Genomic DNA, 26285 nt, shown 5'->3' with positions numbered 1-26285 from the left:
TGTCTTTGCGCTGCTCTTTCCAATGCTCAGCACTTGCCATGAGCCTGACACGGTGAGCGGAGCTGTGAGCGCGGTGAGCGGGGCTGCGGAGAGCCCCTGGAGGCACGACCCTAAAGCAGCTCCTTTTTTTTTTTACATGCAAGCTCAGACAATACCATCATATTCTCATACACTGAGTGTGAAATGTTACCCAGAGCGCCTGCCTCTCACTCCCAACGTGCTCACAGACAAGCAGGATCTGCAAAGCCCCTCTCCGGGCACTGCGAACAGCACTGGCTGCGTGTGATGCGCTGTTAACTGCTGGAATTATGAACTCTATTTCAAAAAAATACTGCCTAGAGCCAACCCCAGGGCCTCTGCACACCATGGTCTGCGAAATGACAGTGATTTGAGTTGGACAGTTCATCTTGTGCCTGAGCAAACGCAATTAATTCATCGCTGTGCTCTGCATCCCCTCCCTTTTTCCATCTCACACCGTACTGCCAGACCGTGCAGAAAGACAGCACAAAACAAAGAGGAGGAGAAGACAGCATGTGATGTTATGAGTGAACCTTGCCTGCAAGCCACTGAACTCACAGAGCAGGTGCTCCTCCCCCAGCCCAGTGCCCTGCCCCAGCTGCAGGTCTGCGGCGCGTTCCAAGCTTTGTTGTTCTTCTCTGTTTTCCAAGCAAACTGCCAAGGAATCCTTCACTTGCCTAGCAGCAGGACAGCCTTCGTTAGCTAACGCTACCTGCAAAAATTGCACATCACAGACTTTGTTCTGTTTGACGGTAATTTTCAAGCTCTCCAGTGTCTCTTGTGCCCTGTGAAAGAAAAGAAAGAAGAGCAAGAGAGACAAGTAGGGAATTATCTCTCACTTCTCACTCCCTGCTGGTAGGCAGTGTTTCGCAGCCTCAGCTCCCTGAGACATGGGGAGGTGACAGAGCTAGCAGGGTTTCTGAGGCTGTTGGCCTCGGGATAACCAGGTACGGAGTCCTCAGCCAGTCGTAAAGGAGAGCTGACTCCCAAAGTTCTGGCTTGTTGTAGCACGCAGGAAAGTCACTGAGTGATTGCCATCCCTTGGAGGCACAGCCATCAGCTCAGTGACCTGTGCATTACTGGCCAGGCTGAGACGGAGGGAGACAAGGGCAGAAGTGCTCCTGATGGAAGACCTGGCTCCCTCACAATGTGGCTTCGTACCTCTCGTGTGATTCACTCCCTTAGTTTACACTGGACGTGCCTAACATTATTTCTCGTCCTTGGCTTCTCCCAGTTCACGGCATCCTACCTGCAGAGTGGCTGCACCCCGCCTGGGCGGTCAGCACTGCGGGACCTGATCTCTTACTGAGGACAGGAAGACTTTCATTCTTTTGGTTTTCCTTTTTTCCCAGGATTCATTCCAGCACGCCCTGAACTCGGTGAGATCTCAGTCACTGTTGTGTTCAGCTCTGTCACATCGGAGCCCCCTGAGATGGCTGAGCTGAGTGGTTTCACAAGAAGAAGAGCATCACGACTGCAGTGAGGAAAATGAGAATCCTGTTACGGACAGCAGCAGCAAAGTCCCTCTTTTTGCAGAGGAACGGAGGAAGCACAACAGGCCAGAAAGCTTGGCAAGCAGCAGGCTGGCTGGTGTAGTGGCTCCTGTTGCTGAAATGTCATTCATTGCAAGCTAACCCAGTAAATGGAACTGCTTCAGGTTCCAGCTCCTCTCTGGACCCAGGGGAGCTCTAGTTTCTTTGTCCTCTACTATTTCTCTGTACCAGTCTGACTCCAAATTACCAGCTTGTCTGGAGGCCAAAGCAGCCCAGGAACACATATTTGTTCTAGGAAGAGGGAGGACAGGTAAAAACATCCTGAGCATTGTTGCTACTTCTACTGCAGCGAGATGATGCTTCCTAAATGCTCCACCTTCCTCCTGTCACCGTAACCCTTTTAATCCATCCTCACCATGTTTTTATAGTCGGATGCCTGACATATTCCCTATTAGTCTCTGCTGACTTATAGCAAGCATCAAAAGGAAGCCTGAAAAGATGAGGAATCAGAGACCAGCGAAGCAGTTTGGGGTCTGGGAGGAAATGGGCAGGCAGAGAAGGCAGCATCCCGCTCCTGGCAATCTTCTGGCCTGTTCAAACACAGAAAAGGAGGGCAGAGGAGCCAAAGGTGACCATGACTCATGGGGGTGGGACAAGGAATCCAGCAGAGCTGATGAGGGCAGAAAGGACAGATGGCTGTATTCTCCTCCAGCCCTGAAGGGCATCTTCCTTTGAAGGAAAAGTTCTTTGATAACTGACTGTAACACTGCTGGACTTTACAGTGCAATGCCTTTCACAGATTGCCCTTGAAAAAATGCTTAAAATTCCTGCAGACCTGCTAAGAACGAAATCAGCAGCGTCTCCAGTGACTTTTGCCTGCTCTTCATCCTCAATCCATCAAACCCCCATCTCACGCTGCCCAGGGCCCCATCCCGCCAGGCCTTGAACACCTTGTCCTGTCCTCTCCTCTCATGAGAAATCCACACACTTCAGATGAAGTCTTCATCCACCATGGAGGTCTCCAGTGACAAGCCAGGCAAATTTGCCTTTGTATTTCTGCTTGGAAAGCATCCGGAGGAAAGGAAGCTACCAATGAACCAATATGGTTACATCTTTGTTAAGAGAGAACTGGGGCCACACTGAGTGGCAGTAATGAATAAAACTGAATTAAACTTTGATACATATGAGAGATACGTTAGTTACTATATAAAGTATTGTAATTAATTGGTCCAGGAAGTCTCTTCAATATTACATGAGGCTGCCAATGAGTTTCCTGCCTGTGGGCCCCCACAGACCAGCAGGGAGCAGGGGAGCTGACATTTGCAGATCTTCTCCCTCAAGAACCTCGTGGCAGCTCTGAAGAAAACCATGGGCGCCGTAAGTGGGCTTAAACTCTACTCCTCTAATTGCTTAGCGCCATTAAGGTTTATAAAGTTTGATTAAGCGTTAAGGAGCGCACTGCCCTGCAGCTTGCACCAAAGCCCAGAGAAGCCCAGCTCATTTCTCTACAGCTGCTCCATTTTTACGTCCACTCGAGAACAACACCAGCATCAACCAGAAACTGTTCAAGTGTCCTCGCTCAGCTCCACACCTGCACTCCTTACTGCCATCAGAAGTGTTAGGAGTGAAGTCCAGCCCGGCTTTTTTTAAACCATCTCCTAGCAGAGTACCAAATTTGACTGATATTTTCTCAACAGAACTGCAATGTTTACTCTTCTGTGTGGCAAAATGCTCCCACCACTGATTCCAGCTGTTTGTGGATATCGTGGCTCATTGCTCAGACCCTGCTGTCTCTCTCCAACAACATCTATTGGCCTTAACAGCTGCTGCCAATTCAGCTGACAGATGCAGGATGACTTTTGGTTTTATTCCCCTTGTGCTCTGAAATTTTCATTTCAGAACGCAATACTGAATTGGCCTTGACAAGAACCAGGTGCTAATTCTGATCAGGCAGTTATGGCATTACTCATTGTGCTCTACCGGTTTTCCTCCCCCAGAGCAGCAGAACTCGGCACTTTCACGCTCACAGCAGTGCCACTGGTTCCATAAGACTAGAAGTGACTTACATCCAACACAAAGCTTGCTCCCTTCAGTCTCTTGCAGTGTGACACTGCCACCAGTAGAAGTCATTCTGCCACCTGGCTCAGCAGCCCAGCTGCTCGTTTTGTCATGTTCCATCCAGGTTCGGCTTGCCACGCTATTTTTCAGTCCCAGCAGCTCCCCAGGTTTGACAGATAAGTTGCTGCTGATTTCTAAGAGTAGTGTTTTGCTGGAGAGGTATCACTACTGTGGGAAATGGCATTCTCTGTATCTTATCCTCTGATGCTACCTATACAAACCTGCTGTTAGGGTTTGGCTTCCCTGTTTGTGCAGCAGCTGGGCTCTGGCAAAGCAGGAGCTCGACAGCTCCTCTGGAGATCTCATCCCCAGCTGCCCTGGGCACTCTTCTCCCTGCTGCCCTGCCCTTATCCTCACCCAGGCATGCTGCTAACTCGTGAGGGGACCTCCGAAAAGAGAATTTTCCAAACTGAATAAACATTTCCTATGATGAAAGGCAGAAGAAAAAGAAGTGAAACAAAGGGATGGGCTTCAGAGAGACAGAAACTTGTGTGAATGCCAGAGCACTTTCAACCCTCATCAGTAAAAGCATGAATACAAAGAGGTTATTAAATCATCTCTTTCTTTAAAGTTTGTTTCACAGACAAGCTGGCTCCACGGGGCAGAAATAAGCAGTGGAAAAAAGGGCAGTAATGCAGAGCAATAACAGCATCTGGAGGAGGTTCGGGGCTGGCTGTGCCCCAGCCTGCGCTTCTCCTTTCTCTGGGGAAGAGCAGACCCCTCTCTAGGAAGCTCTCACTTGTGAGAATGCAAGGACAGACACGCATCAAAGCGAAGGTGCCATGAAAGCTCTCATTTCCCCTTTAAACATTCCTGGTACTGTGTCTTCTGATTTCACAGAGCTGTCCTTTTACTTTGTAATCACAGTGATGCGTACCTGAACCTGCACTAAAACGCAAGTTCTTCTGTGGGAGGGTGAGAGGAGGCTGATCAGCACCCCGGGGACACCTGTCCCTATGGATCACAAATAACCCCATCATCATTTGTGCCTTATACACTGGCTTTTTTGGGTCTGTTCTGGGAGAAACTGGAGCTTCAATTTCTCCCCTTCACGAAGGAGCCAGCGGGAGCAGCACACGGACTGCACATGGCTGTGCTCCTGCGCAGCTGAGCTCATACGACGGGGGGTATTCTGCCCTAAACAGAGGCGCTTGTACTGATGTAAAAGCACCGTGTGACTCTGGAGCTACAGCCAAGAGCATCAGAGCCGGGGAAGTTATCTATGGGCAAGATGGTGCTGTTTTTAACAAATGCTTCAACAGACTCCTCAGAGCTACAAAGACATTCCAGAGAATCAAACCCAAGAGGATAAGATAAAAATAACAAAGTGAGCCAACAAAGTTGTCTCTTCACAGACGTATTGACACGCATCCCAGGGAAGGGAGCGATCCAATCCTCACCTCTGGATTTCGTGGTTCGTTAGATGCCGAGCACCAAGAAAACCCAAGAACCTGCACAAGCATCTAACAAAATAGCACCGTCTCTACAACGCTTCTAAAACAGCTGAGAACAGATTTCGTAGCATGGACGATCTTGGGTGCCTTTTCTAGCCTTGGCAATTCTCTGATTCTAACTGGGTGTTCAACAAAACCACGACAGTTTTGTATGAAAGAGATTGTGGGGATTTCATAAAGCTACAGGATTAGAAAAAAAAGAAGAATTATGCCTGGCCTGCAGAGGAAGGCGCTCCGCTGAGAAGAGCAGATCCTGGCACTGCGTCTTTGGCAGCCAGCACAATCCCACACGGGAACTCCAGCTGTTTGTACACGACTTCTTGGGAAGGCAGAACTTCTCCATACGTCTCTGCTGGGCTTGTAAATCTCTGTGCAATTCTGCAAGTCATGAGAGACAATGTAAATGAGATGCTGAATGGAGGAAGCAGACCTGAGCAAAAGAAACTCCAAACTGGTCCCTCTAGGAACGCCAAACTAAAATAACAAACAGAAGCCAGTGTCACCAAGCCAGGCACATACAAAGCACATCCACAGCAGTGCCTGAGTGCTTCCCACTGTGAGCAGCAGCGAGCAGAGTGGGCTGCCCCAGCCAGGCTTAGCCAATGCAGCAGCAGCCTGTGGTCCTGGGGCACCACTCTGCAACGTGGCAATAAAACTCTGCAGTGCCAAAGTTTGGGACAGACCCAACTCTAGAATTGCACCTGAAGATTTCCAAACACCAGAAAGCTGCAGAAGTTATTTGTCTCTTAGCCTGAAGGTTTCACGTCATAGAGAAACTGCCCATAACAGCCATTTTTACAAGGTTATTCACTTATTCATTCAATGCTTGAATCTGAAAGAATGTTCAAGTGTAGATATCATTTTCAGTATAAAGCTGATCTAAAACAGACATGTATTGCCCTTGTCTGGTTTAAAAGACATAGAACACCTGCAGAATTCACACCCAAGCTAAATGCTTCTCAAAAATAAAGTGGGGAAGGAAGCAGAGGAAAGGAGAGCACACAGTGTCCTCAGTCAGGAGCCCCCAGGACTGGAACTACTTACCAGCAGCAGCAGGGCTGCCCCCGAGCTCCTCACCTCTGTCCTTACCCGAGAGCTTCTGCACAAGGCTGCCAGCACAGCTGCAGCATGAGGTCAGGAAGCATCACTTTAGAACATTGGCTGCTCTCTGAGGCTCCTCAGTTGCCTCATCACACTCAGCTGAGGCATCCCAGAAGCCTTTAGGAATTGGGTTGAATAGAGGGCTCTGGGTTAGGGCCTCTACCCTGGCTAACTGCTCTTGTATCTGTGTGAGGACTAAGTGGTACACAGCTCTGAGGCTCCCAAGAACCCCAACAGGTGACAACAGGCTGATGGATACACCCCAGTGAGCACATATAAGCACTGATGAACGCATGACATCTACATGTGACATTTGTACTGCATTAGCCGGGTCAGAACATTAGCCATCACACCATCCACTTGCAGAGCCACATGTAAGCTGCTCATCAGCCCTTCTAGGATGGGTAATTTCCTGTGTTTCTTGACCAAAAGAGCATGTTTCCAGAAATTCGTTAGATACATAGCTGTCCTTCTGCTGAAGCAACAGAGAAACATTCAGAGCAGGAAAACTCTGTTCTGCTCAGCTCTGCCACCCCTCATTGACCCAAGGAGCCAGGCAAGTCACTCTGGTTGAACACTAATTGAGATCTGTCCACGTAACGTGTTGGAATCTCTATGTAATTTACCTTAGGTCCAAAGCGTGATTTCTGCTTTCTGTTCCGATGGAGCAAACTCTGAATAATGACTGACAGCTAACGAGCAGCTCCCAGCGACAGTGCCGCCGCACGCACACCGTCATCGGGAATTCATAGATGTCTTAATGAATACCAATGATTGAATGGCTGGAGATTACAAACAACACGAGATCGCAGACAGCCTCGGAATAAACAGTGTTGGCCGTTAGACATCAGCCCGCTCAAAACCCAACGCAGAGCCCCGTTCTCTGTCCCCAGCAGCGCTCCCAGCGCGGCTCCGCGGGCACACAGTGACCTCCTCCGTCGGGACGCGGTGGGGACAGAGCCCCGGCTCCGTGCCGTGGGGGCTGCGGCCCGGCACAGCAATTCCTGCCGGCCCAGACCGAAAGTGAACGGACGGGACGAGGTGCCACCAAACGCCAGCCCTGCACGGCGGTGCTGGCTGCCGCGACGGTAGAGCCCGCTCAGCCCCCGCCCGGCTGGGCAGCAGCCGCTCTCGGGATCGGGGCCGTGGCGGTGGGATTGAAATGGAGCTCTGCGAGCATCTGACAGTTCTGGTGTGGAAATGGTTTCTGAAGTAATGAGAAGGCGGCACAGCTCCCCGGGCTTTGGCTTCATGCGTGTTTCTGGGTCTGCAAAATGTCATTGCTTTGCAAAATTCCATTGCTTTGCTTTTTGATCTCTGTTCTTCGAAGATGGACAAAACTTATCAGACTTGTCCAGAAAAAAAAAATAAATAAAGGCACTGGGGCAGGGTCTGCTGCCCTGGCTTTTGGTGCTGCCCTGCACACCCCACACCTTCCCCTGTCACCTCCGGGTGAGCTTTGTGGGAGATGCGGAGATGTTCCTAGCGGGACACGAGGGGATACTCTGGAGGGATCGAGGGAACCGAGGGGAAACGGGAACGAGAGGACGGCAGCACGCCGTGCGAGCGGCGCGGGGCGCACCCGGGGCCGCGGGGATGCTCGGAGCGGCGGGGCCGGCGGGCAGCGCGGGGCTGCGTCCCGGCGGGGCGGGAGGCGGGGCCGGGCCGGGCCGGGCCGGGGAGGGGCGGCAGCCCCGCGGCTGCGGAGAGGCGCGGGCCATGGAGAGCGGCGGGGCGCTGAACGGCTCCGCCGCCGCCTCCGGGCGCTTCGCCGCCGCCGGCACCGCGGCGCTGGGCGCGCTCATGGCCCTGCTGATCGCCGTCACCGTGTCCGGCAACGCGCTGGTGATGCTGGCTTTCGTGGCGGACTCCAGCTTGCGCACCCAGAACAATTTCTTCCTCCTCAACCTGGCCATCTCGGATTTCCTAGTAGGTAAAGTGCCGCCCGCCGCGGAGCTCCGCGCCCGAAACTTCGTGGCGAGGGCAGCGCAGCGCGGGGCCCGGGGGCTCTCCCGTCCCGCAGCCCCGGTCCCGTCCCGCAGCTCGCCGCCTCTCCCCGACCCCTCTGCCCCGCAGCGCCCACACGCAGCCCGCGGCGCCGGGGGAGGGGAGCCCGGGGATGCGCACGGGCGGCGGCGCTGCTGCGGGTCCAGCCCCCGCGTGTCCGAACAAACGGAGCCCTCTGGTTGCAGGTGCCTTCTGCATTCCCTTGTACGTGCCCTATGTGCTGACAGGGAGATGGATCTTCGGGAGAAGCCTCTGCAAACTCTGGCTGGTAGTTGATTACCTGCTCTGCACCTCTTCGGTCTTCAACATCGTGCTGATTAGCTATGACAGATTCCTCTCGGTGACAAGAGCGGTGAGTCCTGGCACGGCAGCCGAGAGGGGAATAGCTCTCTTCCTGCTTTATTCTCCAGATTCGTTGCAATAATTAAAAGCATTTTGAATCCTCCACAAAATTCTTAATCTTTCAGCCTGGTGATGGAAAGCAGTAATTATCCACAAATACCTAATTCAGCTGTGGTTTCCGATTAGTATTTCTGGCATACTTAAATCATACCCCAGACCCCATTGTGCTCCTTTGCAGATGACAGGAAGGCAGACCCGCTGTAACTTGCAGGGATCTATGATCTCCGGGACAGACAAGCAGGTTGCAGGCCCAAAGCTGGGGAGATTTCAGTAGCAACTTCAGCAGGGCACTGCGCTCAGGTCTGTGAGTACGAGGAGGTGAGGTGAAGACAGCCTTGCCCAGGCTGATCAGAGCCGCCACTGCTTGATTTCTCCTTGACTCTGAGTACAACGTGGGTCAGCTGCACAGCGCCCGGGTTCAGAACAAGGCAGGGGCCGGGTGTGTGATGCATTCCTGTCCCCTGCAGGTGCAGTGTAGCTAGGGACAGCTCAGGCACACGGCCGGGAGCGCAGACTTGAACCAAGGCAATATATTTCCTGTGAGCAGAACTCATGTCTCTTTCTGGTGCTGCAAGATGAGGGTTCTCAGTCTTCCCGGCAGGTGTATGATATACCTAGCAATTGCTCCCGTTGCCTATGGCATATGAATTTGTTGCACTGCTGTAATATTGCCTCGCAGCAGCTTTACCAGAAACGCCAGCAGTTTGTTTGTGAAGTGCCCCAACCAGTTGGTGTGCATGGCCATGCTTACAGAAAGGATTCCTCATTGCAGGTCTCCTACAGAGCCCAGCAAGGCAACACCAGGCGAGCAGTGCTGAAGATGGTGATGGTGTGGGTATTAGCATTCCTGCTTTATGGACCTGCCATTATCAGCTGGGAGTATATCTCGGGTGAGAGTATCATACCCACTGGGGAATGCTATGCTGAATTTTTCTACAACTGGTACTTTCTCATGACGGCCTCTACGCTGGAGTTTTTCACCCCTTTTATCAGCGTAATGTTTTTCAACCTGAGCATTTACCTGAACATACAGAAGCGTACCAAATTACGCCTGGATGTTTTCCACGAAGCGCAGAGCCAATCCTTCCCTGAAGAGCTGGAAATGAGCCCTGAAGCGAAGCTTTCTTCGAAATGCTACAAGTGGGAGCAGAAGGAGCCAGCTGAAACCCTCGACCTCTCTAAGAGCGAAGCACAAGCAGCAGCCTCTACTGGTGCAGAGGACGCGGTGATGGCCAGCTCAGGGAAATCCCAGTGCTGCAACAAAAGGGGCTGCAAGAATCCGGCACCCGCTCTGTCCTTAGAGAAAAGGATGAAGACAGTCTCCCAGAGCGTGACTCAACGCTTCAGGCTCTCCAGAGACAAGAAAGTAGCCAAATCGCTGGCAATCATCGTGGGTATTTTTGGAATTTGCTGGGCACCGTACACTCTCCTTATGATTATCCGTGCTGGCTGCCACGGCCACTGCGTCTCTGACTACTGGTACGAGACTTCCTTTTGGCTGCTGTGGATCAACTCAGCTGTCAACCCCGTCCTGTATCCTCTCTGTCACTACAGCTTCAGAAGAGCTTTTATTAAACTCCTCTGTCCGAAGAAGCTGAAGATTCAACCTCACGATCCCCTGCAGGACTGCTGGAAATGAAGCTAGCCTTGGGCGTGGGAGAGCCTTTGTCACACAGGCGTAGTATTGCTTCTCCAGAAGCTGGGACCGCCGGTCTGCGGCAGGTGAGGAAGGCAGCTGGGAGATCACTATTAACTTATGTCAGTTCATCACCAACAAAAACAAGCTGAACAGAAGAGTGAGGAGGTTGGGTTTTTTCCTTTTTAACTTAACGTTAACCACAGGCAGTGACATGTGTCCTCCACCTGCACCGCAGAGCTCTGCTGCCACCTAGTCAGCCTGAGCAGCACCAACGTTGTGCTGAAGAAACCCAGTAAATAAATACCAACCCGAAACACACCGGGCTAAACTACAGTTGATGTGATTGCAAACCTGATTTTTACTGTGAATGTGTTTTGTTTTGTTCTCCTTAAGTTATTACGAGATGATACAGTGAGAATGAACCACAGAAAGAAAAACACCTCATTTATCATTGCTACTGCAGCAGCTACAGCCGTAAGCTACATCCTCATGGCATATGGTGCAAGGTATGTCCTTTCCACTCTCCAAGAAGGGGCACATCTCTGCCCTAAGGAGTCTACAGCCAGTCTGAGTTTACAGCCAGACTTCTTTTTAAAGCAGGAGACCTTGGTCAAGCTGATCCAAGCTGATTATTTTATTTTTTTAAGCACTCAGCCAGCTTTTTTCCACAGACAGAACGCCAGATTCAAGAGATCAGGGCTGTAACCTCACCTGAGATACTGGGCATATTAGTTCTACTTCCCATCTCATTCTTCGTCCTACTTGCCCACGTAGACTCGCTGAGCTCTTTGGGAACAGGCAGTGTGACCATAAAGCAGAAGACTAACTCCCCATCTCTGCCAGCACCGCTCACTGCTGTAGTAATACAAATACATCATCAGTTGCCATGGCGAGCACTTGTGCTTAACAGTATTGCAAAGGAAGCTCGAGTCTGAAAGCTACATTTATAAATGGAAACCCAAACGCTGTGAAGTAGTACCCACAAGCTTATGATGCTGTGATTGCCAGTTACACTTAGCTGTTGTAAACAGTTTCTTGGCTGTTGCTAGGGATAAAAGAAAAATGCTATCCAACTTTATTCCAGTGATGTTTATTGAGTAGATCAATGTTGTCATCTGAAGTCAGGTTTAAATGATGTCTTGTTCTGTGTATATGATATTGCAGTCTTGTGACAAGTTCTGTCAGACCATTAAATATGAACTAAAATACATGTTTTGAGGTAAGAGTACTAAGAAGTGCCAGTATGCACTGTCGAGCCTCTTGTACTGTCCTGCGTCTACTACCTTCTGAGAACCCCAATGAAGTACTCTTATACAAAGTTTGCCAAATACTTCATAGTAAACAGGCTGTTGCCAGAAATTATGAAATCCAACTGAAAGCAAAACATATGTCTGTTTGTCTGAGGAGATGCTTAAAGCCTCTAAAGAAAAGGCTCCTGAAACAGCTGCATGTCTTTTACTGCTGATTAAATGGGGTCTTGATATCACCCAGTTGGTGGTGAGAGCATGTCAGTTCTTTCTGATGGTAGTTCTTTTCCAGAGCACGTTACATGCAGCTTAGATCTGAAAAGCTTACACTAAATCTTTGCGACTCATGAAATCCACTCAACTGCCTAAAAAAGACAAAATCATAATCACAGAATTGTAGGGACCTCTGGAGACCATCTAGTCCAACCCCTGCTAAAGCAGGTTCCCTGCAGTCAGTAATGGGAACGAGGGCCCAGTTTCCAGCTGTGCTTCCTTTCATTTGCTCATAGAGAGAGAGAGCTACTAGATCCAGCCTGATAAAAGTTACGTTACACCTACAGAAAAGGGCAGAGGAATTGCCAGTTCTGTCTGCCTTACCTGGTATTAAATAGCTGCTTTCATGTTTTCATCCTCCAGAAGTGCTTTACCATTTTACCAGAAAGGAAATCTAACAGAAAATATTAAAAGCAATCCGAAAAAACTCTTACTGTTCTGTGGCTAACAGGTAGATCTCTGACAAATGAGATGCGAGTATACCTTCCGTGCTGTGGTTAGTTACTGACCAAATGAATTAACAAAAGAATTTACCAGTCTTTCCTGTATGAGACATTTGCCTGAGTAAGGATTGAGTGGTAATTGAGCTTCTTAGTAAAATAAAACAGGGAGATGTCACAGGTGGGTGGTTTTGTTTTTTCTTCTTCCTCTACACTGCAATGCACATCATACACATCATCATGTTATTATACAAGACCAGAGCTAAGAAACAGGGAGCACATGGTGAGCTATCAGGTTCTTTTTCCTCTTTCTATAAAATTGCTCCTTCCTAGAGTTTGAATTCACTGTATCAAATTAAAAAAGAAAGAAGAGTTGCCACTCCCAGCTGGTTTTCCTGCGTGTGATGGCTGAGCAAGAAGGCATTTAAAAAGGAAGTTGCAGCTGTTTGTCTACATTCTGAAAATTGTTGTTTCCATTCGCAAATTCTTAGCTTATAATTAAATATCTGCATCCTGAAGACAGGCAGATTTTCCCCTACGTCCATGGTAGTAATTCTGTTCAAAAGCAGTGAGACCTATTTTAAATTTCGAGGTGACTTTGCAGGGACATGGGCTGGAAATTCCTTTCTTTTACATATTCACTCAGTCAAACAGCTAAAGCTGTAAGCAACATAGCTTTAAGAGACTGATAAAATGCATAATACTTGTAGAGTTGACGGAGATGGGTTTTGCTTCCTGTGATCCATAAGGCCATGCTGCACCTGCACTGAAGTCCTCGTGCCATCTCTGCAAGTGCCACGGATCCTTGAGTCCCACTAGTGACATGAGTGTATTTCTGTATCATTTAGAATCCCACTGCTACTCTTCTCTGAGCTGTCTGGATGGACCAAGTACTTTTGGTCTTAAAGTCCCTTCCTAAAGGAATGGATAGGTTTCACTGTAAAGCTTTTGCACGGTATTTTTATGGTCTCCGACTCCTGTATGTGCAGGAGATACTCAACACATTTTCAGAGAAGAACTGTGTGAATTGCAGCCATAGATCCATCCTAAAAAGAACACTGCTTTCTCCTGTTTCCTTTTCCTTATCTCCCCAGATTCCAATGATGTTTCCATCACACCAATAATGTTTTAATTGCATGAAAATGATATCAAGATGAGCGAAAAATAGCCCCCAAATTAACAGGAAGATAGGAGCAATGTGTCAGTTTGCTACAAACTAGTTTCTGGGAAAATATAATTTGGGAATCTTCTAGAATTCTTTGTGGTAATTATCTCTTCTTGTATGAGATTGCATATGCCCATGCTTGTACCAGCATGTGCACGGATGATTGGAAATAAACCTGTGCTTCAGCAATTAAACACATTTACGCTTCTTTAATTCCTGTGAAAGAAGACAGTATGCAGTGGTGGGTTTGCAAAGAGCAGGGTTTGTATTTTTAACATTGTGAAGTATTTGAAGTGTAAAGCAGTGGTTCAGAATATGCTGCAGTCATTACCAAAGAGAAAGAGAACTGCCGTGGAGGTCGGCTGTGTGCGTATGCAGCTTCAGCTCAACAGCGCTGAAGACATCGCATCCAAGTGCCATTCGCAGCCCGGGAAGGCCGCGCTTCCACACGCCCCCGTCTGCCCTACTACAGTACACAGGAAATGCATGGAGTGAAAGTTCGAGATAAGGACCGAAACATCAACCACTCCGCAAACGAAGTTTTCCTTGATTTTTATGGAGAGGTTATACATATCTTCAGCCATCATTTTCAGAGAAAAAACACCATCAAAACCCTTCTCTGTCTGTATCCTATGGTTCTAATAGATGACTTCTGAGAATTACCTAAACTTAGCTGGAAGTGATTTCAGTCCCTGGCAGATTTTGCAGGGAAGATCCTTGCATGCCTTCCTGGAACTAAAGCTCCCACCTTGCCAAATGCAAAGGAAAAACAAGGACTTAGGCCCATACGTGAGCTCACACCCAAGCCTGCTTTCCCAACTGAAGCCTTCTGAGCTGGTTTGAACTTTCAGAGCAGCTGATGACTAACTGAAACACGGCTAAAGGAGTATGCAAATTCCGCTGATTATTAGTGCTCAGATTATAAATGTCTGTGTGCATCTGGCCTAGGGAGCCTCCAGGAATAATCAAAAATGAACTGTGAAAACAACTCTGCCATTAGACAATGCAGGGCTATCCTAGCAAAGCACCTGGATACCTCTGCTACCAAACCTGCAAAAAAGTTGCCCTATTGCTGCTGTCTAGACAGAAACCAAGCAGACAGGACCAGTTTTCACTAAAAAACATGAGAGATGACTAACTGTAATTATAATATGCATCAAATATATATGGAAGCACATAGGCATAAAGGAAAAAAAAAACCCACAGCTATTTCCAGAGAGAAATACCCAATTTACGCCTGGAGCGTTAGTAAACAGTATTCACGCAGTTGTAAATTGTCCTCAGAAGTTTTTTTCAAAGAAACAGGCTAGGTGACCTGCTGTAAGACCTGCTGGGAGGTGATGCCAGCGCTTTTCTCTTAATGCAAACCTACACTCCATTAACCACAGGATGTAAGGGCCAAAACGAGGCCTGCCGTCCCTCCCTAGCGCGCCGCCTGCATGTCAATAAGCTCTCCAAGAACATTTTTCAGCACAGCGACTTCCTTTGTAGCTCTGTACTGCTTCTTCCCTAATCACCAACAATGAAATATTTCTTCATGCAGATAGAAGACCTTGCTCCCACAGCCTCCCTTCAGAGCCCTTCCTCAATTATGGTTCCTTATTTGTTCTCCCCAGCCTGTGGTTCTATAAATGGCTTCACTGTTCCAGAGACACTGCTGAAGCTTCATTAGCTAGTGTAGGAGGCTACAGAAGAAGAGACAACGCAAGAAGGAGCTTTTGTTGAAAGACACCTACCTGGGATAATGAATGAGATTTGCCAAGAGGGAAGCCAGGAAGATGTGATTATATTCTGATTTGAACGAGTACTAATGGTTTCCTTCCATGTTTGTAAGTGAACAGGCATTCTTATGGCAAAACTAGGATGGAAAGACTGGGTTAGCAACCTTGCTAGAGAGAAGTTTAACAACGTGACTTCTAAGAGGAGGGATTACTTTTTCACAACCCCAGCCCTGGTGCAATGATACCAACACAACAGACCCAGTCTTAAAAGAGGCCACCTCCACTCTAAAGGACTTACTCTGCAAATAGATGGAGCTGAATAAGGAGCATTATTAACTTTATTTCTGATGTAGGAATTGTAGGCAAGAATAAAAACAGTTTGCTAGCCAGCCTGGGTGAGTGCCAAAAAGGGAAAAGCTTTTATTTTTAATGCTGCAGTCCAGGACGCAGGAGTATTGCTTATTACTGGGTATTTGCAAACCACACAGTTTTACTCCCTAATTTACAAGCCACTCACACAGTCTGAGTATAAAAGACAACCAATATTTAATCCAATTACCAAACATTATGGGCAGTGCTAAGCGTGCACATGTGAGAGGGAAGAACAGGACTATTATTTTTCCATTTGTAAAATTCTACAACCCAATAGAATGTAAAAAGTGACTCAGATGCACCAAGCAGGACTTCTTGGTGTGTTCTAAAGGCTTTTCTTATACAACACAAACCTGCCAATAATTCCGAGGCCCCCCTGCCATAACGTGCAGTGATTGTGTATCAGGGATGGCAAGGACAGAGCATGAAAGGAGGAGTGATGGTGCAAATGTGTACAAACACCACAAGTATCCATCCTGTGCACATCAATGTTAAGTTCATGACAAAAGTGGAATTTTTACAGGCAGGCTGGGCCCACAACATGACAGCTGTCCTTTTAAGCATAAAAACACACGTGTGATGTGGCATTGGCTTTTGAATTATTTTATTACAATATGCTAGGGTTGAGCAGCACAATTAATGCTAAGGAGACCTGCCTGCAGTGTAGCTAATCATCTCATTCAAGATACCTCTGAGCACTCGCAAACAACAAGCTCTCTGCTAGAAGGGCTACGACAGTTCTGGCAAACACTTCAGCTGTTAAGTAACAGCTCACACACAGCTTCAGTCATTAGAAGCTGTTTATTGAACAACAAACAATGATGGGAGTTGCACAGAGAATTCCTTGAACATTAAGTTGCACATATACCCTGCAGTGTTCCTGAATTGATGATGGACTGACAAAGCAGAGCTATTACCCTCCATTATGAAAATAATTTACTCTCTTAAAAAGCACAAATTCAATAGACCATTGCAGCTAAAACACTGTTTAAAACCCAATACAGCTTGTATTCAAAACACAAACGGATACAATGATACGTATAATACTGGCATGCAGCTATGTTAAGCACTCTCGTGACTCGGAATTAAGCTGTTATTCAAAAACTTTCCTCAAAGTTACAAGTGGGAAGATTCTTTGCTGTTGCTGCTAATACTTCTAATCTATACTGTGGTTGCAGACTACTCTGCAGAACTATACACACAGAAGAATGCTGATGCTTATTCCAGAGTAAGGTAAAGACTGAGGTCAAACACGCAGAGGTGATGGTTGCTACAAGGACAGAGCAGAAAGGCAAATCAAAACCTCAGCAGAGGATCCAAATGCCCAGTGTACCCTTACTGAGCTTCTCACTGGGAAGAACTCACGTGGACAGAAGCATGCAGAACAGTTCGCAAAGAGCTGAAATCCCTTGCCAATTCCCACTTGGAAATTCCACATGCTCCCAAGCCGTTTCCAAGCGGCCCAAAGCATGAGCATCAGCGAGCCTAAATGCAAGCTATGCAATGGCTAAGGAGGTATTTGTTCTGACAGGATCCAGCAAACTGCGTCAGAAAAATGGATATATAAATTATCAAAAAGAAGAGCAAGCATAAAACACAGTCTAAACAAGTTTCTTCTTCATTCCATTTCATTTGTGACCCTCGTCAATTATTTTTTCCATTAATATATAGATACTGGGGCTTTATTAACACGAAAGCAAGAATAGTGCTATTTTTAGCTTGAATATTCACTAAAAGCAAATTTCAAATTTTGTACTCATTCATCAGTAATGAGTGAAGTAACCTAGTTAGTTACATGTAGCATTGGTTTTGTTCCAGACTAAAGACATTAAGAAATTAACTTCTGTAGCACTAACTTCATTTAGTCTAAATATATAATTCTAGAACTGTTCTACGCAGATCAGTTTCATGAGCCATTTGGATATATTTAACGAGCATTAAAAACATCACTATCTTTAGAACGCTTAATGATAATTTACATGACTTAGTAGTACCAGCTAATAAACTGTACACTTTGATGTGGCAAATCCTGATTTGTATAATGTGGAAAAAAACCTGAAAGCTTGCAGTAAAAGCAGGAGATGTTGAAGTCAGCTCATAGGAAGTTCCTAAATGCTGAAATGGACCACAACATCACGCAGTGGGCAAAATGGACACTGAAGAAGTCCAGCACCTCGCAGGAGCAGGGCCAGTTCTGGGGAAGGCAGATGTGAAGCAGGACACAGAGCTGGCCGTGCCTGCACTGCTGTGCTTCTCTGCACACACGTAGGTGAAGAACCTGGAAGGTACATGTGCAAACATGACACACGCAGTGAGCTGCACGATGCTTGTACGAGGCACCTCGAAGTACAACATAGGTATTATAACAGGGCTAGCACTATGCTCAGGTTTTCCAAATTCCAGGTCCTCTGCCTTGTCACACATTCCCTATGTGATTTTGCAAGTCATTATGGTCCAGATCCACATATACATAGGGCACAACAGGAACTGGCAAGCTTCAAAACCAGAACTGGCACAGAAGTTACATTTAGGAACAGTTATTAGTTTTTGTTTTTCCAGACTGTCCCAATGATTTTGAACTAATGTTTTCAACTTCCATTACATGCCTGGTGTCAGGGTGGGTCAATGAAGAAAACAAACATTTTATAAAATAATCCACTAAAAATGTCTATTTCCTGCAGTGACCTTCTACGAGGTTATTTTTCACATGTGATAAATGTGTGTCCCGTCTGGACAAAGCAAATTAGCTGCCCAAACTCATCTTCCTCATTCCTAACAGCAGAAAACAACAGGAAATGAATAGCCACCCAACAGTATGACTGCATGAATAGGAGAATCAAAATACGGATAGCCCATCTGTACTATTAGAGATAACTTCTTGACAAGCAGAGTCCAAGCAATTACATTGCCTCATACAAACATTTTTCTTCATAAGCATTTTCCATTCATAGTGGAAGATTAATTTATCTAGATTTGGACAGTGAATAGCTAACTTCTATCCATGGCTGATTAGTGCATACACAAAGGAGGTACTGGGGGGGAATTCACACGTCCTTGGAAAACAGCTATGCTCCTTTCTCAATGGAAATAAAGCATTGAGGAAGCAAGTGTCAAGATTCAAATAAAAAACATCACAACTGAGTTTTTCCACGTGGTAAAATGCAAAAAAAACCCTTGACGTTTTCTAAGGTATTGACTATTACCTACACGTTTATGGACCGTGGACTTCTCTGGTTACAAAGATAAAGAGGCAGCCACTGAGGATTTGAACAACAGAAGATAATTTGTTCTGTGATTGGTGTTTATTCTCACTTTGCAATCAGCATTAATTTGTCTGGATCTAAGTGCATTGCTAATGCATGCATTTTAAAATTCAGCCTGCATAGAACCTTTTCAGCACATGTGAATAAGTACAAAGCCTTTCACGTTATGTGTCTTATTTTACCCAATAACCAAGACATAAAATAACAGCTTTTGAACGTGCTGCAATGCTCCATTTCAGTTAAAAAACTAACAACCTGGACCAAGGTCACCAATGCATTATGCTGGAGTGACTCCAATTAAAATTAATGGAATGTCACCAGAATAAAATGGATTGTAACAAAGTTACCCATTACCTCTTACTGAAAATGAACATGCAGAGATGAGTAAGTTTTCAAACCTTAATTACACGGCCCAGTAGTATGGCTGGCCTTGTGTCCTGGCTCCAAGGAGATACGTATGTGACACATGCACACTTCCATCTTGGTGACGTAACAGGATAGCAAAAACCAGCCCAGCCAAGGAATGCTCTCTCCAAGGATTCAAAGCAATACTTCCTACCAACAAGGACAGAGGAAAAAAAACACGAAACAAAAAAACCCAAAGCCTGTGTGTAAGAAATCAGATGCTGTTAAGGCTTCCTTGGACAATTCTGTTACAGTGAAGGAGATGAAAAATTACTCTCAGTGGGAAAATGAAGGACACACACAAGCTCAAAATTAAAAGCTTGATAAAAATCTCTCTGCCTTCCTCCTACCAGCTGTATCTCAGAAAAATGGGCACATCCCACATAATAAGCCTCAGAACCGCATAGAACAAAATCAAGAGTGCAGCCTGAAGGTGCCTTTGTTCTATTGTCAAGGGTTGCCCAATCATCCCTTACCATTAGTGGCACACATATAGAAGCTGCTCTCCAAATACGAATAACTCCAGTCCTTGCAGGCCTTTTATAGTGCAGGAACAATGAATCTCCATTGAACAAGATGGGAAAACTGCAGTATGGAAGACAGAAGACAACAAAGCTGCTTTCTAAAGGCCAGGCACACAGCAATATGAGGATCAAGTTTAGCAGAATCAGGATGTAGTTTTAATTCATACCACAGCCGCGTGCACAAGATGACAAATTTCCCTACTAACAGAAGGGACCTAAGTCCCCTTCCAGGGAAATGATAGGGCTGTAGGTCGATGGAAGAGATGCCAAGCTGAAAGCTCACCCACTCCCCCTACACACATTGTACAATGGGTCCAGGAAAAGACACTATGAGGGCTGCTCCGAAAGTAATGCCTCCTGTTTTACTGCGTTGTCCCACAGCACCAGAGGTGGATGCTGGTGGCGTGGCAGTAGAGATTGAACCTTTCTGACAATATTATTTTTCTCATCTGTTCTACAAGTGGAATGAGTTTCCCTTGTAAACATCTTATTTTCAGAAGAATCAGAGGTTACTCCTCAGTTCTACACCTTGTAAGAAGAAGCATGTACAGGAAACCTTCAAGCTAATACTGAAGGAGCACTACAGAGAAAGGTGACCCAAACTATCAGCTCTGCACTGGGCACAGTCACACCTGTTCAGCATTACCTTACAGAGCTTTCATATGAGGTTACTTTATTCAGTACAGATGTATATGGACCTACAGAAGGTTCAAGCTCCAACAAACACTTGTTCCAACAGTAAAATTGAAGCTATTTGGCACTTTTTAATCAACAGATGAAGGGATACGCACTATAAGCCTGTGGTTAAGAACTTGGTCTGTCATCTTCAAACAGGTGGCTGTAAACGTTACGAACAAAGAAACCAATTACACGATCCATAGGACATTCTGTTGAGCTGTCTAGCAACCTGCTGTGCCGTTCACACATCAGTCCACAAAATGTTCTCCAGTGTAAGCACTGAGATGGTATGAGCACTGGGAAGTCACTGTGAGATCTCCTCTGAGCAAAGGGCTTTTAAAACGGTCTCTGTCATTCTCAAAACACTCAAGTACATTCAGACAGAACGTTGAGTATTTGTGAGTACCAAACAGCCTGCAAAGTTAAACCTTGCTGAGGAGCACATATAGTAACGAAAGGGAAAAGCAGTGAGGCCTAATAGTGCTGCACAAAACCAATAAAAAGGACAGAACCGAAGACTGACTTCCACCTAATTCAGTCTGGTAACTCCTAGGGCATGAAGCAAGTAAGAAACAAAACATGAGAGCCCCTCTGGGATCTAATACTTCTGGTTTTATTTTTCCCTGATCATACTTAGAACAATATCACTGTTTGTTACACACAGATTGCTTCCCACACAATGAGATGCAAATACTCAGAAAGTGAATTTAAAAGAGGTAATTACCCATTTTACTCTTTTTTCACTTGATAATTCAAGCATTTAAGTTACACTTGCACTTTTTCAGAACAAAAACCTGCTGCTCTTAGAAAAGGCCACGCCTTTGCCTTCTCACACAGGCAAAGTTAGTTCTAATTCATAATCACAATCACAGATCTCATCCCAACAGCAAAAGGGTATGAGTTGAGTTTTAATACAGAGAATGAACAAGGCTGCTGCTCTACAGTCACAGGGAGCCAGAGGGAACAAAAAAGGACATCGTTCATGAAAGGCAAGAAAGCCTACCAGTTAAGGATGCATCACCCAGAAGAACTGAAGTATTTGAGAGGAAACTAAACAAAATGTTCAAAGTGACAGAAGCAGAATTATCAGCTTTTCTGTAGAAAAAGCCACTGTCCTAAATCAGAATTTCCCAATTCCTCAAGAAGAACACTTAATGCATTTTGTAGATAGTAGGGTGAATAAAAAATATATTTCCAACATAAAAGCAAAGCAATGCATTTATTTTGTGACACCTAAGACACCCCAAAGGTGAATTAAAACCTTTCCAGATCCAATTCACAAGCTTGTGCAATACATTCAAAATAAAGAAAAAACAGCAACGAAAACAACACATGCAGATGTTATCTAATCAAAGTTTGCAGTAGCTCTGGCTCCTACCACTTGACCGGGCTTTGCCCCTGTGATTGTCCCATCTTCACATAAGTGTCATACAGCTCTTTCAAATGCAGCAGCAGTTCCTCTAGGTTGTCTCCTGTCAACGCAGACAATGCAATGACTCTGTCATCTATCTGTTCTTTAAGGAGTGGTAGATTAATCCTGGACTCAGGAAGGTCAATTTTATTCCCAACGACAACACAAGGCCTCGCAGACAATCCTTTTTTATATTGTTCAAGTTCATATTTTAAGTCTTGCAGCTGAATCCATGGCTGAGACACAGAGAGATCCACCACATATAAAAGAAAGCAGCATCGCTCAATATGCCTTAGGAAGGCCATCCCAAGGCCCCTGTTCAGATGAGCACCTCTTATTAGGCCAGGAATGTCAGCAACTACAGTGAGAAAAATTTCACAGTGAATCCAACACATTTAACAACAAAGTCTTTCCCAATCCACTGCAAGTGTTATAGAATTACATCACAACACATACATACTAAAGCATACCTAACGTTAAACCTGGCTGCTATTATCTTGCAACCCTCAGATTTAAGTTTTTCCAATGAAGACAGAATTCAGATTGCTAGTTTGATATTAAGGCTATGTATAAGTGAACGCGAAACGGGCTTCCAGCATTTTTGTTACATCAAGTTTGAAGTTCCACAGAAATTGCAAGAATTCAACAGAACTGCTAACTTCTACAGCATTCAAAGATGAAGCCGTGTGACACAAACTGCTATCAAGGTACATTCAGTGTGCTACAACTTTTACCTGCCACTTGTTCATAGTCTTCATAGCGGACAATGCCAACGTGGGGGTTTAGGGTTGTGAATGGGTAGGCAGCCACTGCCGGCTTTGCGTTGGACAGTGCTCTCAAAAGCGATGACTTCCCAGCATTGGGAAAGCCCACCTGGAAGACAAGCACTTATTAAAGCCACAGTTCAAGGTTAATTCCAATAATAATTAAAAAGAAAAAGAAGAAAGCTTTTACAGATGTAGAAACATTCTCCCAGTAGGGATGTAACATCAATTTTGCATGTTCCTTGGTTTCCCTCTTTTATTTATAGATGACTTTTCCCACAAAATAGATCAAACGTAGAAGGATCTCCGTAACTTCTTTCTTTGTGCAATACTGAACCACTTATTTTAATCTGAAAAAAACATTATGTCACTTTGTTCTGCACTTCTCATTTTATCTGTGCTCTAATTTTGTCTCCCCACTGTACTGTTCATCTGTAGATTCTGCAGACAAAGCCTGCTGTACTTATCAGTAAGCATTAATCATTCATGAATTTTGGACATTGCTCTTCTATAGACACAGTTGATTTTAGAGAAAGCAGGATGAAACAGCAAGAGCCTGACAGCTCTGCAAATCACTTTGGACAGCCTCCTACCAAATAACAGCAAGAAAGCCTCAAGTTGCATCTCTAAACAAGCCAAAAGGCTAACTAAAATGTTATCAGACATCATTTCTTCAGTCAGTCAAATGTCATTCCATGATGTGGAAGAACCACATCAACACTCACCAATCCTGCATGAGCTGTTGTTTTGAGTTCCAAATGGAGGACCCTCTCCTGACCTGGCTCTCCTGGAGTAAATAACGTTGGAGCTCGCTTTTCATTGGAAAGAAAAAATCGATTACCTTTCCCTCCAGCTCCTCCATAAGCTGCAACATACTCTTCACCATGCTGAGTGAGGTCAGCCACAACTACCCCATCCTCCTTAACCAATGTACCTACAGGGACCTTAAAACAAGGAGAGATTAACTTCAGTGTAGCACCTCCAAAAAAGCCTGCTTCCAGTGAAGTTCTGTGTTTTGATTTCTCTAGGCATATTTCCCCTTGAAGCAAAAGCAAGTCAGGACTGTATTTTGGTCAGATGTACCTTCCAAATAAATCTAATCTTGATGAATAATGTAAAGAATTTTAATCCGCCTGTGTGCCAACCAGCCCTGTACCAGCAGGGCAAGGCTCCCTGTAAAAATGTACGAGAGATTTTCTCTTAATGAGTTCATCGACCTTGAAAATGAGCAATGTAAACATAAAGCTAATATAGCAGCCTGAACCTTAACTTACTTTAACATAAACGCATGCACCATTGGCTCCGTAACAGTTTTTGCTTCCTCCTCTCTCTCCATGAAAACCCTGATAGAAGGGGAGGACTGAAGAAAGTGATTTAATTTGCTGGTCAGCTGTAAAGCAAAACATGTGTATTTCAAAGACATTGTTTTAGCAGAACATGCAAACTAGAACACTATCTTGACTGTTCTTTCCCTTTCTGAATATTGCATCAATACATATATGATTCACTGTCTCAACAAAATGTATCAGGGAATACTGATATCAGTGTAAGTTGTGGTGAAGTTTAACTGCCTTTACTTATCTGCTTAGGTTTGTTAACCATGCATTTCATGAAATGGTTCATTCCAAAATGTACACAACCATTACAAAATCCTCTGGAAAATGTATAAGCCTTACCCAGCTTAAGGGTAAAATTTGTTGGGTTATCTTTAAGCATCCAGGTAGCAGCCACTAAAACATCTACAAAGTACTACAATTTTTAAAACACTTCCTAGGAGAGTCTTCTAAGGCTGTCAGTGTAATTTATATCCTTGTCACCACAACTCAGAACAAAGTATAGGAGCGAAGACAGCCTAGAGAGAAATAATTTCTTCCTTGTGAAAACAAAAATCCAAACCAAACAGGTGTAAACTGATAAGCCAACAGGAAGTAAAACAGATTTGTTGAGTTTTACCTTTCAAAATGACGTGACCTCCATCACCTCCATTTCCACCGTCAGGACCTCCAAATATTTTTCTAGGTTCACTGTAAAAAGACTGACCTCCTCCTCCTCCTTGTCCCCCAACCACACGCACTCTCCGGTGATCCACAAAATAGCGTGACTGCAAAGATGATGAGATTTGTTGCCTTTAAGTACAGTTTATCAGAGACACCATTCAGCAAGCTAATTGCTCTACAGAACTTAATAATGTCCAAATCTGCTCTTTTTGTCATGAGTTCCACCAAACTGTTGAAGAAGAATCTCTGTTGTCATTCACAGATAAATTAAATACACACGACAAAGTGTGACTTAGAAGAAAAAAGGAATCCATTTATCAGTGTTTTTAAGAACTCCTTTAAAACACAGAAAGTATATGTCTGAGGCTACGTTGATACAACCTAATGAAGCAGATACCAGAAGTGTAAAAATCACATCAAAGAGAGCTCACAACAGGGCAAGTATCTTTCCAATACAATTATATACTGCTGACACAGGTAGCTTAAGAGAGCTACTGCATTACAAACCAGAATTGCTCCATCATCGCGCTCTTATTCAAGAAAATAAAACAGAAAAAAGGGCAAACAGATAAGCTTTTAAAAATTGAACTAAAATCTATAGAGGACATAGTGTCTGTGTGGAGGGATGTTCTCACACTGATTCATTGCTTTCTGTACCAGGTGATGAAAGCAACACAAAGTTCAACCTATTAACAATTAAGAAAATTACGAAAGGAGAATGATAAAAAGTAGAATAAGTGGAGTTACTTTTAATATACGTCACAAGCAGTTGCTCAGGGGGGTAAAGGTGATACAGGGTGAAGAGAATTCCAGACGTTGACTCTATTTCTGACATGATCTTAGCATCTGACTTCTGGCTGTGCTGTGGGTTTCCTGCCAAAAAACTTCTGCAGGAAGCGCCTGAAATCCCCAGTGTAAAACTGGGAGAAATGAGAGAATTCCACCCGTGCAGGTGGATGGAATTGTTCAGTCAGCGTGAACACAGAGCGTGCAACCTCGGCTGTGCTAACACATGAGTTCCGTGAGCTACCAAGGGACTTTACATTGAGAGTGAGCAATAAGAGTCATTTTAATTAAATTGCCCAAATAATATGCGTGGGATAAAACAAGCATTATGATCTCGTGGTAAGCAAGCGGAAAAATCGAACTCTTGCATAATTAAGAGTCACATTACGAGCGGCGATCCCTTACAAACCCTCTTAGTAAAGGATCTGGCACCACCACACGGCGACACGGGAAACTTGCTTTAAACCGAACCGTATCGATGCTAGGAACTAAGAAATTCCATCTGGACACGAAGAGAGGGTTCTCTGCGGCTCCTCCAACACAAAACGCAGTCGGTCTGCCAGCTGCTCCCCACACAAGGCTGTAACGCGCCGTGAGAAACACCGATCGCCGTGAGGAGGACAGGGCGAGGAGCGCGATGTGCAACGCCTGCCCGGGCGCAGCGCAGCGCACCGGGGAGGACGCCCAGCAAAGCGCACCGCGAGCACTCACCAATTTCTTTTCCGAAATGACTCTTTTTTGCCTCAGCCGCCTGTTCTTTGAGCACGCGGCGCAACTCGTGGAGAAAGCCGGCTGCCGACCGGGCACGGGCCTCCACGCAGACAGCCCGCACAGCCCCAACCCGCAGCGCAGCAGCATGGCACGGCCACGCCGGCACCGCCCCGCGGCGCACAGAGCGCAGCCGCCCGCCCCGCCCCACGCTGTGCGCATGCGTAGCGCGCCGCCGCCGGCCGTTGGGAAAGCGCGGGAAGAGCGGGTCGTGGCTTCCCTCAGTCCGCTCTGAGGGG

General features: G+C 45.8%; 2 protein-coding genes and 1 long non-coding RNA gene across 3 annotated transcripts; 1 reads left to right on the top strand and 2 right to left on the bottom strand.

The window, feature by feature from the left end:
• Nucleotides 366-6309, bottom strand: LOC110408372. The gene is made up of 2 exons (XR_002444297.1): nucleotides 6128-6309; nucleotides 366-5461 (listed from the first exon to the last, which is right to left on the bottom strand). It is a non-coding gene; the product is annotated as an uncharacterized LOC110408372 (long non-coding RNA).
• HRH3 (histamine receptor H3) lies at nucleotides 7904-13531 on the top strand. The gene is given in 4 exon segments (XM_021416357.1): nucleotides 7904-8207; nucleotides 8210-8280; nucleotides 8283-8543; nucleotides 9366-13531. Coding segments are annotated over 4 exon segments (1503 nt in total). The 3' UTR covers nucleotides 10233-13531.
• Nucleotides 20913-26223, bottom strand: MTG2 (mitochondrial ribosome associated GTPase 2). The gene is made up of 6 exons (XM_021416365.1): nucleotides 25990-26223; nucleotides 24449-24596; nucleotides 23770-23885; nucleotides 23221-23439; nucleotides 22466-22604; nucleotides 20913-22089 (listed from the first exon to the last, which is right to left on the bottom strand). The coding sequence occupies exons 1-6, from the start codon at nucleotides 26206-26208 to the stop codon at nucleotides 21695-21697; spliced, it is 1236 nt and encodes a 411-aa protein (XP_021272040.1). The 5' UTR covers nucleotides 26209-26223; the 3' UTR covers nucleotides 20913-21694.

The sequence above is a fragment of the Numida meleagris genome, chromosome 19, assembly GCF_002078875.1.
Source record: "Numida meleagris isolate 19003 breed g44 Domestic line chromosome 19, NumMel1.0, whole genome shotgun sequence".
NCBI lineage: Eukaryota > Metazoa > Chordata > Aves > Galliformes > Numididae > Numida > Numida meleagris.
Note: the sequence above shows the minus strand (reverse complement) of the source record. Positions and strands in the feature narration are given on the sequence as shown.

What these genes read in the sequence shown, in the direction of transcription:
- MTG2 (XM_021416365.1), bottom strand. Translation starts at nt 26,208, where the DNA reads ATGCGCACAGCGTGGGGCGGGGCGGGCGGCTGCGCTCTGTGCGCCGCG. An exon ending in AGGTCACGTCATTTTGAAAG is followed by an intron (nt 23,886 to 24,448) that starts GTAAAACTCAAC and finishes TTTGCTTTACAG; the next exon opens with CTGACCAGCAAATTAAATCA. An exon ending in AGACTATGAACAAGTGGCAG is followed by an intron (nt 22,090 to 22,465) that starts GTAAAAGTTGTA and finishes TTCTCACTGTAG; the next exon opens with TTGCTGACATTCCTGGCCTA.